The 13,176-nt window shown below is 41.8% G+C and overlaps 1 protein-coding gene across 6 annotated transcripts in view; it reads right to left on the bottom strand.

The window, feature by feature from the left end:
- Positions 1 to 494: 494 nt before the first annotated feature.
- DGKI (diacylglycerol kinase iota) overlaps positions 495 to 13,176 on the bottom strand; it is a 217,036-nt gene continuing 204,354 nt past the window's right edge. For all 6 annotated transcript variants that reach the window (XM_035343056.1, XM_035343065.1, XM_035343080.1 and 3 more), the window contains 4 exons: positions 11,638 to 11,758; positions 4,294 to 4,330; positions 2,377 to 2,476; positions 495 to 941 (listed from right to left, as the gene is read on the bottom strand). In XM_035343056.1, the coding sequence (XP_035198947.1) occupies positions 825 to 941; positions 2,377 to 2,476; positions 4,294 to 4,330; positions 11,638 to 11,758 (375 nt within the window). In that variant the 3' untranslated portion in view covers positions 495 to 824. The remainder of the gene's footprint in view (positions 942 to 2,376; positions 2,477 to 4,293; positions 4,331 to 11,637; positions 11,759 to 13,176) is intronic.

Here is a 13,176-nt window from a genome sequence, read left to right as displayed (position 1 = left end):
GCAAGAAACCTTAGGGGTAGATTTCTGCTCTGTCATACAACGCTTTATATCCCATATAACTCCTTTCCATTCAAATGCCCGTCTCATGAGGATACCGTACCCACATACCCAGCAACAATGAGGAGGTTAGATTTTGTTACTGCTGTAAATTTGTGTCCCACACCCTAGAAAACAAGGCAATAGGCAGAATTCTCTCCAACAGTGAAAAAACTCCCCAGTGATTGAACACTGAGGAAGCAGCTTCTGATAGGACAGTAAGGGAGGAAACACAGCAGGTAAAAATGTTTTTTTCCCTAAGGGCATCCAGAGCTCCTCAAAATTTTTGCTACTACCCGACCATTTGTGAAAACACAGAGATAACAGGTACTATTTAACTGATGACAAGTGAGATGAATGGGAGAATTAAAGGTATGCAAGAAAATGTAGGGATGGAGGAGGGCCTGGCTTGGTGTTTTCATGTCCCAGTTAGTTTGGTTCCCCCACACCAACTTCTCTTTTCTCTTTTTCATGTTTTTTTAATAAATTGTACAGATGAACATGGGAGAAGTTCATGCTACTTGCTGGAAGCAATAAAGGTAAATTTCCGTGGCCCATGGATTCCACAGACCTTTGAGTGTCCCACCTCATCCATCATGGGCTAACTTATGGAACCTAACTGTTCCGTGGCAAGACTCAGTAGCCCTTAGAAACTGGTGGCATGTCCTCAGATATTTTCCACGAGAGCAAGAGACACGTTGATTCCATCAGCTTCTTCCTCACACAATGCCCAAGTGCTCAGGTGCAGCCTTGCTATTTCCAAGGATCCTCTTTGCTGCTTTCAGACATCAGACTGCTGTCTCCAGATCCTCATGGGGAACCATTTGGTAATTCTGTCGACTCTCCAAGTAGGAGGCCAGATCTGGGTCACCAGCTTGCTGAGCCCTGTCACGAGGGGTCTTACCCTAAAACAAAGAAACATGAAGAAAAAGTCTTGTGCCAAGATATTTAGAACAGATGAAAGTGAGACCCAGAGAAATTACTACTGGAAGTACAGAAGTACATCTGGAGAATGTACTTATTTACCCAACAAATAAAGTTGGTGTCAAATCAATTTTTTCTATGAGAGTCATGAGATTCTGAAGATTTTCAAAATCATTGTGTGGTTTAGGACAAATAATTCAGCTCTGTGAGGACATGCTATTTGTTACATCACACAGACGGACTCACATGCTGGAAGGATCTGAGTTTTCACTCAAGGGCTATAGTCCCTCTGTGAATGAATATAATGGAAAGTACTGTAGATAACACTTGAAAAGCATACTTCACAGACTACACACAATTTTACTAAGGATGTGGAGAGTAAGAGTCCTAACATTGAGATGAGCTCAATGTGGTTCATTCTGTCTCATGTAATTTTTTTTTTAATTTTTCAGTATATCACTTTGCTATTCTGTTATCTGAGCTACCTTAAGATTACTGTAGAATTGGACAAACAGTCTTGATCATAAACCATCAAAAATATTGAAAACACATTATTTTATCTCCACAAAACCATTCTTGCTTCCTGGATTTCTGTATAGATGAAAATTAACAGGTCAGAAGCCATGTATCTGGATTTCAGATGTTGCAGAAATTATCTTTTACAATGTATAGTACTCTTATATGAAAACGCAATGATCTCTCTCTGGTTTATAGGCTACTCCATACAGCATAACATGGAAATTTTTGTCTCGTTGCAGTGAAACTGCTTCTGACTCTAGAACCCAGACATCCAACCAACTTTCAGATACTGGTCACAGGTCTCATGTTTAGAAATGCCAGAGGGGCAGCTTCTGTACCATGTTCCCAGGTGATCAGATTGTTGTACTGACAGGCTATTCCTAGGATTTATTTTTTCCCAGACGTCTTCCTCTGCTAAGCTTACATGGAGAGAGGGTTGTGGTTAGCTTCGCATTAATGAACACGGGGGCAAGTGAGGGCAATAGAAGATGGTTAGCCATCCTCACAAAGCAAGTCAGCCACAACAATCAAGCCTCACAGACACTATGCAATCAAAAACCAAGACTCCCCCAGGTGGTCCCTGCCCACGGGCTTCTCTTTTGACCACACAGGAGAAGGATGCTGCTGTGCCATGGAGATGCCTCATTCACACCCAACACACTGAATAGTTTGAGGCCAGGCTCTCACTATAGTGAAGATGACCCATGTTGAGGACTGAACTGAAGTCTCTTGTACTTGTTTCAATCAATACAGTTTTCTAAATAAAAATAGCTTGCGTAAAAAAGAGCTGCTCTTGGCACACACAAGGAAGCCTCAATCATGCACACAGCAGGGACGGATGCTGATCAGTCTCGCTTGGCTGCAGTGTTTTATAACTGGTCGACTGGGCTGGGTTACCTTGGAGTCTGTCTTTCTCAGTGACGCTCCCGCATCCACCAGGAGCTGGCAGATGGCACGATGGCGCTGGCAGGCCGCCTTATGTAACGCCGTCTCACCCCTAGACCAAAGTACAGAAACCAGCAGTGAGATGCATCACACCAATGTACATTTATCAGGTATGAAGTGCTGTGAATAGATGATGTATTTCTGCAAAGTTGCATTTTGCCAGCAGAGGTGGACCTGTACCCTCTCTCCTTTAGCATCTACATCCTTTGATTCAGTAAAGAAAGCTTGTAATGCGCAAATTGCAGATGGAGAACTTCCAAAGAGTGGGAAAGAAACATGCACAGTTTTTTTGTATTCAGAGGGCTGAACATCCCATTCCCATGCAACCAGCAGTTCTGTTAACTGCTGCAAAGGCAAACCAGAGACCTTATTTCACAGTAGGCTAAACTGTAATAGCATTTTTTTCTTCCTACTATTTCTTACCTGAGCCTCTTTCTTGGAGGCATACTAGAAAAATCATGCCCCTCAAAGCCATGACAGCTACATTTGCTGCCCCGGTTCTGACACCTGGCTCTCATGGATATATGAGAGGAGTTTTGTGGCTTTGTTCTCTACTGTTGGACTAGTAAGCTACTGGTGAAGCTTTAACATATGCTTTTCAAAACAGAATGCTGTGTAGTGGGTGCAGGTTTATTGCTAAGCTCGTCAACTCAGAGAGGAGCTACATGTAACAGGATTCTGAGACTGGCTGTGCTAACAAGGTTAAAAAAGTCTATTCAGCTTAGAAAGAAGAGGAGGTATGCTTTGCGTGGGTTGCAAGAGGTGTCCATAAGACTAGTGTCAAACAAGAACAGCTGTTACATATCCCCTAAGATAATAAATGACAAGAATTGCCTTTAGTAGGGCAAATCTTGCACATACCTGACCAGAAAGGAATTTCAGTCTCAATCCTTGACAGGGCAAGTTGAAATATTAATAGGCAACATTGCAATGAATCTCTCTCTGCTGCATGAGAGCTAAATTCAGAATGGGGTGCTACCTGATTTCACACTGAGGATCAAAAGACAAATTCATGCTGGCAGATACGGCTTGAACCTTCCCTTTTCAAGAGTTAGGAGTAGAGGAACCTTTGTAAAGGGAAGCCCTCACAGCTTCACTTGAGTGAAAGTTCACTTGAACTTTATTTCACTGTCTGTGCTATTACAACTGCATGAGGAGAAGCAGGCAGTCCATCTAGACTCCCTCACCCGTGGATTGCCCACAGACCCTGTGCTGAACCCTACTGGCATTTTTCATTAGCTAAGGACAACTGTGAGATGGGGAATTATAGGTTAAACCCCTATGAGAAAGGCTGTTTTTTTCCCACATATTCCATATGCTTTCCAGGATTATTCATGGATCCCTCCCATACTCTTTGTGATATCGTGATTATACAACAAGATATTGAACAGTTGGGAATTGGAAAGTAAAGGCTTTTTAAATAATATCAGAGATGAGTGAGGTTCTAAGTACTTGAGAGAAATCTTTGCACAAGCTGTGGCCCTTTAGGACAGCTAAGGCAGAGCATTCTGGATGAACCAAAAAGGGACTAAAGAAGAGGCATTGAGCAAGAAAAGTTAAGTCTTGAATTTTGAAATTAATCCTTCATGTTGGTCCCTCAGCTACTAGATTCTGGAAATACTGAAGCACAATGCAGGACTTATCTCTCTAGAAAGACTAATGAGGAATGGGAAGCAATAGACAGGAAAGCCTTTTTGGAGCTCAAGAAACATTTGCTTTAGGCCAGAAAGCCACATGTGATGCTGCTGTTGATTGTGTTTGGGGGGTTTATGATTGATTGTTTTTGAAGAGATGTGCCATTATGAAAAACGAGAGAGGTCTGCTACTGTAACACATGTATTGTGAGGAGGTAGGGTAGATTGTACTTACGTTTCGCTGTCAGTCATGTCCAGTAATTCAGATGGACCTGCAAAAAAGACAGTCAAGTATGTCACGTAGCATTTGTTTGCATGACTTTAGGAGCATGACTATCAGGAAAAATATTCAGTGCAAATATGTAAAAGAAACCAACTGAAAGCTCAATTAGCACAAATATGCTAAACTTCAAGGTAATGTTTGCACAAGCCCTTGCACTAGCAAAATTCTGAATGCACAGTCACTGCTGGAGTGTCAGCATCAGAGAGGAGCAGCCTCTAAATTATACTGGGAATGAATATTCATGGATTTTATTTTCTCACTCTTCACCTTGGTCAATTAAGTGGTTCGCATAAGTACAGCGCATTGAAAATGCTGATATACTGGAAACCTGGATATATAACAAGTTAAAATCTATTGTTAGCATTAGACGGAAAATGTCATTAGGAAGTTGAAATTAGCCAAATTCTGTCGTGAATGACATCCCTGTGCTACTTCATTTAATAGCACTATACAGAATGTAGATCAGGGTGGAATATTCCCAGCGGTCTTTATATTGATATGCAAATCCTGTACTCTACTGGTCAGCAATGATCAGGAAAGTAAGATTAAGAAAAATAGAAAAGATTTTTGTTAAGTGGGACAAAATAATTCATTTACATTAATGTCCTTTTGTTCCTGATATTCACTGCAGGCAGATGTTTATAGCAGTAAATTCCATCACTGAATCACAACGATATGGAAAAGCTAGGATCTGGATTGCATTCGAAACAAGAAGTACTTTTCCCTTTGCAGTCTGTGTTATTATTCTCTTCTCCACTGCTCTGAAGCATAGCGCCAGATGTTATGGGGCAGTTAGCAAGGGGAACAGTGAAACTTTATAGGAATTTTACTTCCTGTTCATGAATATTTCTCTTCATCACACTTTGACTTTTAAACTCAAGGGTCCTCAGGCTTACAGCAAATCTCACCTGAAACTGAGGAATTTCACACTATTTACTTACAAAGGCCAACACACAACTTCTCTTCACTTATTTCATTGAACATGTGTTGAAGTGGATCGGTGCTGTCTGTCTCTCCCTCACTCCTTTTACAACATATACAGGCAGTATTGTTGGGGGAGCTGGCTGCCATGGCTCCTGGAACTGCAGATAGCTCCTTCCCTTCATGTTCCACCATTCTGTGAAAGAGGTGGTTCAAAAAAGTAGCATGCCTAGTCCCCAGGGCACATTGCACCTGCATGCCTACTATGGCAGTTCTCCAAGCTCATTAGCCTCTCTCCTTTTTAAAAACACAGTGCATTCTAAAAAAAATCCCATTGTTCAAAAATAAATGTGATTCCCCACGGCTTACTACAACACCACATCCCAGAGGCGGGTAACAAGGAATGACCTGCAGTGTTAAGTTAATAATAGTCTATTCCTGTTCACAGGTGGGACAATGAAGGTTGTGATGCAATTGTGGAGCATGGCGTCTGGACTAGCTGCACTGAGCATAGAGGTACTTACCCTGGTAAGTGGAGAAAAACAGAAAGAAAAAAAAAAAAAAAAAAAGGTTAAAACATTAGGAGCAAAGAGGGAGATAAGTTAGAAGAATATGATCTGAGAGGACAGAAGAGCTGGAGCAGAGTAGGTCTGATGAGATGGAAAACCAAGGATAAAGGAAAACTGGTCAGGAAGAGGAAGAAACAGCAACACTAGGTCAGAGGAACCGAGTGTTGAGGACTGAGTGGGCAGTCCATAAGTACAAACCTAAGCAGGTGCCACATAAAAAGAGGACTCTCCAGCAAACTGTTCCAAATAAAGCATCTCATGGGAGCAACCCAGTTCCATCCCAGACATACTTGAGGACTAGATATTGGGGTTACTCAATTTGCAGCAACATCCGGAATTCATTCATTTCATTCCCTCTGCTCTATCTCTGAAATTAGATGGTTCCAACTCACACACAGTCTGATCTGTGCCCCACACTTCTTTATTTTATTTTCACTTGTGTTTCTCTTAAACCATCTCACGCCCTCCTCCTAAGTCCCTTTCCCCTCTCTTTTGGACCTCATTTTTAGATCAGTCTCCCTGGCGCTGCCAACCGACCATTCCAAATCCCCCTCTGCCCTGGGACAAAAGCTGCACAGATGTGGGAAGGGCTGGCACTGGGAAAGCTAACGGCACTGTCATCCTGACCCAGCAGGGAGGCGGCTGTTTTACTCTAGGACAAGAGGCAAAGAAAGAAAAGGGGACCAAGGCGCAGAGAGAGAGAGGACAAAATAACCCCATAGAAATCCGGAAGGGAAATGCATGAGTGAGATTTCTATCAGGGAAAACAGCAGGGGGGGAAATAAAAACAAAAGATAGAAATGTGTGGAGAGGTGGAGGGAGAAAAAAATAAAAAGAGAGAGAAAGAGAGAGACTTGGGGACTAAAGAATGTCAGGATGGGGACGCGGGGGGAGAAATTCGCATGAAAGGAGCTGAAAAGCATGACGCACTGAGGGGAAGCCCAGCTGAGATCACTTTCTTTCCTTAACATCTCTGATAGACTGTCTGTGTAGAATTATTAACTTTTTTCCTTCTCTCCTTGTGCCGTCTTTCACTCCACCAAAACCCCTCTCCAATTTCTCAGGAGGCAGAGCAGCCTAAGCTGGGGATGGGAGGAGGGAAGGGAAGGAGATGCTCAAAAGCAGCTGCCCTTTAGCTGAGCTCACTACAACATAAAAGAGAGGCAAAATGACCATATTTCTGAAGCATTTCCAAAATATACAGCACCATGCGGTATGAAAGGCCTCCAGGCCTGCAGCACACCCTGCCCTCTCCAATGGAGGTGGTTACAGCTACCCCCAGGAGACCCATAGCTATTAACCCCTGGAGTCCCTTGTCCTGTCAGTCCCTCCCTTGTAGAACTGAGGAAGAAGTGAATTTATTTTAAACAGCAATGTCTTCCATTAGCAGCATTTCTGGGTGTTTATTTGTCAAAAACCTCTTTAGTCAATACTTTGATTAAAGTTTTTATCTGTGGGACAAAAATGGATTTGGTTCCTTACAGTCAAGAGGGAATATTTTTAAAATAGCAGTAGTATGAAAAGGCAGAACTATTTCAGGTCTTTCCCCAGCTCTGCACTCCTCATTTTTACCTGAAATGAAGATTAATAGTGTCCGTTTTGTACTACTAGTGTCTTTTGGCTTTGAATTTCCATTGTAACATGTAGTGTAGTCTGATTATGGGATCATACCTTTCATTTGAACAGTCTCTCACCCATGTTAACCTCAAATTTGGTAAATTTAGAAAATAAAATAGACTATTTTATACCTTGTGCCTTCTAGGAAAATTGAGCTGTTTTCTACTTAGGCCACTCACAAATGTCCTCCCACCATAAAACACTCTGCAAATCTAGAGATAGTAGTGAATGTCAGGCATACTCACTCTCCTACAGTGTTACTTTCTGATGGCTATCCAAATTTTGTCCCTGACATACATCTCTGTCACAGAAGAATTTGCCTTCCGATCATAACAAAAAAGTAACAAAAGCATCTTCTTGCTTACTGGAGGATGCTGTCCAGTGGAGCAAGGACACTGAGATCTGAGGTCACAGAAATGTTCAGGATGAGATGCTCTACCGACTGACTATTCCACCAGAAGTTTCCAACACAAAATCCTAAGCAACTGTAAGTAATTTTCCTCTATTCTGTTTAAAACTAACAGAATTCTTGCTTGTCTTTTGAGCCTCTAGAGAAGAAGAGAAAAGAAGGAGGAGATAAACCTTGAATTTTTTGTCTTGAATAATGGTTATAAACCATAAATAGTTCAGAACTGGCAGATGAAGATTCCAAGTCAAGTTTGATTCCAAATACAGATGTTGATTAGGAGATTGTTTTTCTAACTGAGCTTCTTAAGCCTTCCCTACTTCTGATCGTGTTAAGCAAGTAAACAGTTAACTCTTTTATAATGTGTAAGCATTGGGTTGTGAGACAGTTGCTGACTGCAGCCATAAGCAGATGTGGTTCTGATACCTACTGAGTTTGGCCCTCAGCTTCTTGCTAAGTGTTTCTTCGCCTAGCTACAGACAGATCTTAAAAGGTGACCTTCCCAATAGAAGCAAAGGACCCCTGATTTATGAAGGCCCTCTTGAACAACATTTAGGTCTGTGTTTCTGCCCTTTGTACACAAAGGATAAAGAGAAACTGGAGGAACAGCAACCAGCATGACCATTCCTGCAGCAGTAAGCAGCTGTCGTTCCACCACCTACTACATCGGTGCTTCAGCTTCTATTCCAGGCTTGTGCTAGTGCTCTGATAAGTATCTGGCAACACTGCACAGCAGTCTGTTTGTGTGACTCATCTCTGCTTTTTTCTAACTTAAGAAGGGTTATTTTCCTCCCCTTAACATCTGAAATCATTCTGATTGAGATCACAAAATAACCTCTTGTATTAATTTCCCTGCATGTTTGCAGAAGGCGTAAAGCCATCACCAAAAAGGACAGCCTCAACATCACAACACCATTTTTCCTCCTTCATAATCCCAGTCTTATAGATGCGGTGTGTTTGTTGGGGAAGGGGCAAGGGGAGAGAATTTCCCACCCCTTTACCACATTTGATTCATGCCAGTAGCTTCACACTAGGTAGCTAAAACTCTTGGTATGGTGGGTTTTGTCTTGCCGTTTTTTATTACTTTAAAATATATTCAGAAGATTTTCCCTGTGATTAATAATAGGTTTTCTGTGCTGTGTGCTGGAGGGTATTTTGCTGTGGAACTCCCATTAATGTTAATAATCCCCAGCCATGTATGGAAAGCAGACAAACTATGGGGGAAATACGAGTGGGCGGAGGTAATTGCCAGAACAAGAGTAAGATCCATTTTTATCAGGGGTGGGTATCAGCAAAAATGAGAAGCTAGATACAGGGAAAGACTCAGATATTAGTAGCGTTGGATTGGGTCTCATGCACTAATTAATGTTGAGAAGATGCCAGGTGCCAGAGAACACAACAGAAAAACAAGGACATGATGATGATGATTCAGCAAGAGAGCTCGTTTGTAACTGAGAAGTACGCAGGGTAGAAATGAGTTTCGTTAATTGCTTGGTAGGAGAAGAGAGAAGGCCTTTCTCTATTAGAGCATTGTCCCATGCACTCTCTGATCCCTAGAGAATGTTAAATAAACAATGCATTTGGAGAAGCCCAGAAGATGTGTGTCTGGAAAGCCGCAAAAGCTTCCTGCCATCCCTGGGGATAGAGGGGGGGAAAGAGGAACTGAGCTGACATTTGCTCAACCTTCTGGTTTGTCTTTGTCTAGCAGTCCGTAATCCCTCACATTTCTCTATTCACTTCAAAAATTCCCATGGATATCCTACTCACATCCTTACCAGCTTAAATGATCTCATTCTAAACCTTCACCAAAGGAATGGTAACTGGGTCAGTCTGTAAACTAAGGCATATGAACCTAAAAAAAATCCCGGAGAGGCATCCATGACAGTGAAGTGGCACAGGCCATGTGCACTGAGAGAAGAAACCAGAAACAGTAAAACAATGTATGTGTAATTACACCTATTTACTGAATTTAGAGGCACATATATGAACTGTGTGTGACTAATGAGATAATCCAGAGGAGTTAAGAGGTAGAGTTAATAATACTAGTTAGTAATACTAAGACTTGTTACAACTTGCAAGAAAAACAGCTAGTGTTTGGATATAAGGCCAACTACGCATATCTACTCTTATGGAGGTACCTACACATAAAAAAGGGCAATTCAGATCCCCCTCAGCCAAATATCTGGGGCATAGTTCAGTTGCACATGCTTTTTGTTGTTGTTGTTTTGTGCCATTTGATCTCTTGAAGGGCAAGCCTCGGTTTGCATTTGCAATGACACGGATGTTTTCCTGGCCTCCAGCTACCAGTCCAGGAGGATATGAGCCTCCGACAGGCCTTGTATGTTACCTTGTAGACCCATGCAGATGTCCTGGATGTTCAGGGGCAAATTACATTAGACAGTTATGGTTAGCTAAATGAATGAAGCACACAGGTAGCTGTAATCTGGATCACTTGCTGGGTTCCAATGTCTACTTTGCCTAGGATCTCCCTTTAGCTGTTCACACTAGAAGAGTGCTCTATTAAAGAAGCTCATCTCACTTCCATCTGACACTGAAAGAAGACAGGTCTTCTCTAGTACCTCTGTCATACATGGACAAATGAATTAGTCCAACTCTTGACAGTATGGGTACTTAGACCTATAGACTACATGACACCTGTATGTAAACACCTAAATGTTAGGAGTCAAAATGAAGTTACATCCCACCCCAATTAAAACAAACATTAACAGATGGATTATTGCCTCTTCCTTTACTATGAGGAGTGTTTTTTTCTCCTCCCTGTACAGTTTCTGCAGTAACTTTCAAGCATTAGCTAACACATTCCATTTGTCAGAGACAGTCTCTGTGTTTAGTGCTAAGACTTCTGATGAATTAATATATCTGATTCTGACACCCAAAAGTCAGAATAGCCATTGATATTTTGGAGAGGGATCAGAGAATACTTACAAGAATGGTTAAAGAACTCAAAATCATATCCTGCAGAACAAGAGGATGATCACTGGACTGTAGCTCTGCATTCAGAGCAGTGACACTGTTACTGTCTGTATCATTCTCCAGCAACCGTTGAACAAGATTGCTGCAGTTCCAACAGACAGAGACTCTACTGGGTGTACTACTGCCTCAAACATATGTACACACACAAATTGTTGTATAGCCCATGTAAGCATGCCTGCAATCCTGTTACTGACAAAGATAAAAAGAGTCCAACATGGCAAGGTCATAGACTACAAATATATATACTTAAAATAGACATCATAATTTTTGTTACAAATCTTGAATTTAACCAAGACATAACATTGGAAGGTTGGAGAGGAAAAAAGGCAAATTTAGTCAAATGCACGGTTTCCTAAGCAGAATATTATTAAATACTGAAATAATATCTATGATAGCAGGGGCTCTCCATCGCTATAAATGTTTTAATAGAGATTAGATGCTTCTTGTAACAGATGCTCTAATTGAAAAACAAATTAGTTCAGAGGATTCCCATGCCAGAGATCAAGCTAGAGCATCACACTGGGTCTTCACAGCCTTACAACTGATGCAACTGTGCAAATACCTATTCTCCTCAAAAAGCATAATTGCTTTAGCTTCCCTTTATCTGGAGTCATAGCTGCCACAGCTGATAAATTCCAAGCCTCTTGCTCACACATGCTGCAGATGGGCATTTGGCTGAGGGTAACCACAAGGAGTGTGGGCACTCCCAGCCATGCTGTGCTGTGCAATTTTACCTACTGACACTTGGCTGAAGTACAGCTCTCTGTGGGTTTGCCCACTGTGACTCACCATGCTCCAGGATATATTTCACAATCTCGCCGTGCCCAGTCTTGGCAGCGTGGTGCAGCAAGGAGCCATGGTCGGGTCCTTGGATTAACAAATTGGCTCCTTTTTTACAGCATTCTATGAACTGGAAAACAAACAAACAAACAAAAATATGCACACACACAGAGAAAAAGGATAAGGAAGGAGAAGCAGAAAAACGAATATGTAGGCAAATCATTTATTAATTTTTATAGGAAATCAGTACAACAATGCAATGCAATGAAATATAATATTACTTTCAAGTCAGCTTTTAGACCTCAATGAAAAATATCTGAAACTGGAAATATTGACAACTATATGGGTTAATAAGACCAGGTCATATTTCCTGAATAATGAGGCATTGCTGCTCTACAAGCAGTGAGTTACTGCTCGCTAGCAATGCTTGCAAACCCATGTCCAGCGAAGTTGTTGGGATGTTTAAAAATATACATATTTGATTGAAAATGTTGGTTCATCTGCTGAAAATTCCATTTTTTTTTCTCACTTAGGGAGGCATACCCAAGGCAAGCACTTTCTGAATAAACCAGAAAACTCAGAAATCCACAGGGAGCTGGAGTTGAACTGCCCCAGATCTCCCTTCTCACACACTCCACCTTGCCTAGGGCCCTCTGAGAGGGAAACACTACCCAGTGTAAGAAGGGACAGGGAACACCCACTGGTTAGCTCTCAGAATTGCTGCAGACTTTGGGGCGTTTCCAGTACAGATTAATGCAGAAAAGAGGGAGTAGCTTGTCACAGTGGGGCATTATTTATGATGTAAGGCATGTGAATGAAGGGAAGAAATTTCCCTGTCAAAGCAAACGCGGGCAAAAAGCTTTCAAAAAGCAGAAACTGGACAATATTTTTATGACTGCTTGTTTGAGGAATGCTCCCTAGGTTCTGCAGCCACCACAGCTGAGGAGGAGGTATGGAAGGTGCACCTGCACACAAAGAGTTGGCCTAACAGTACTGTCATTTTTACAAATGGCTCCAAGCTGGCTTTTCCCAGATAATATTGCAATCATTAATCACAGCCTTCATCCAAATTCTGAAGCATGTTTGCAAACCCTGACTTGGCTACTGAAAAACACAGCCTGAATAAATGTCAGACTTTGGGAACAAAACTTTTTTACATGGGTACCTTTTCCTCCCAAAGCAGGGTACCAAAAACTGACAATACCAAGACCTTATGTGTTTTGAGATGTCCATCAGACCATAAGACACTAAACTGAGTTTCACTCTACCTGATCCTGTCGGTATGTAGGAAGAAGTTAAGATGTCTCTAACTACTCTAGTGGCTTGGCCACCAATGTCACTACAATAAAATATCATTTACCATGTAAAGCTGCACCAGAACTACCCTGTTCAGTGCGACATCTACTAGTATAGTAATTTCCCTGTTAGTAACTGACACATTGCCCCATACAGTGCACTGTGGATCCTGGGCTGAAAGGTGCTGCCTAACACCAGATCCTATTCACTCAAATTTCACACCTCACCTGACTGATGTGTTCCCCTAATATT

Source organism: Oxyura jamaicensis, chromosome 1 (genome assembly GCF_011077185.1).
Source record: "Oxyura jamaicensis isolate SHBP4307 breed ruddy duck chromosome 1, BPBGC_Ojam_1.0, whole genome shotgun sequence".
Taxonomy (NCBI): Eukaryota; Metazoa; Chordata; class Aves; order Anseriformes; family Anatidae; genus Oxyura; species Oxyura jamaicensis.
The sequence above is the reverse complement of the archived record's forward strand: the minus strand, read 5'-3'. Positions and strand labels throughout refer to the sequence as shown.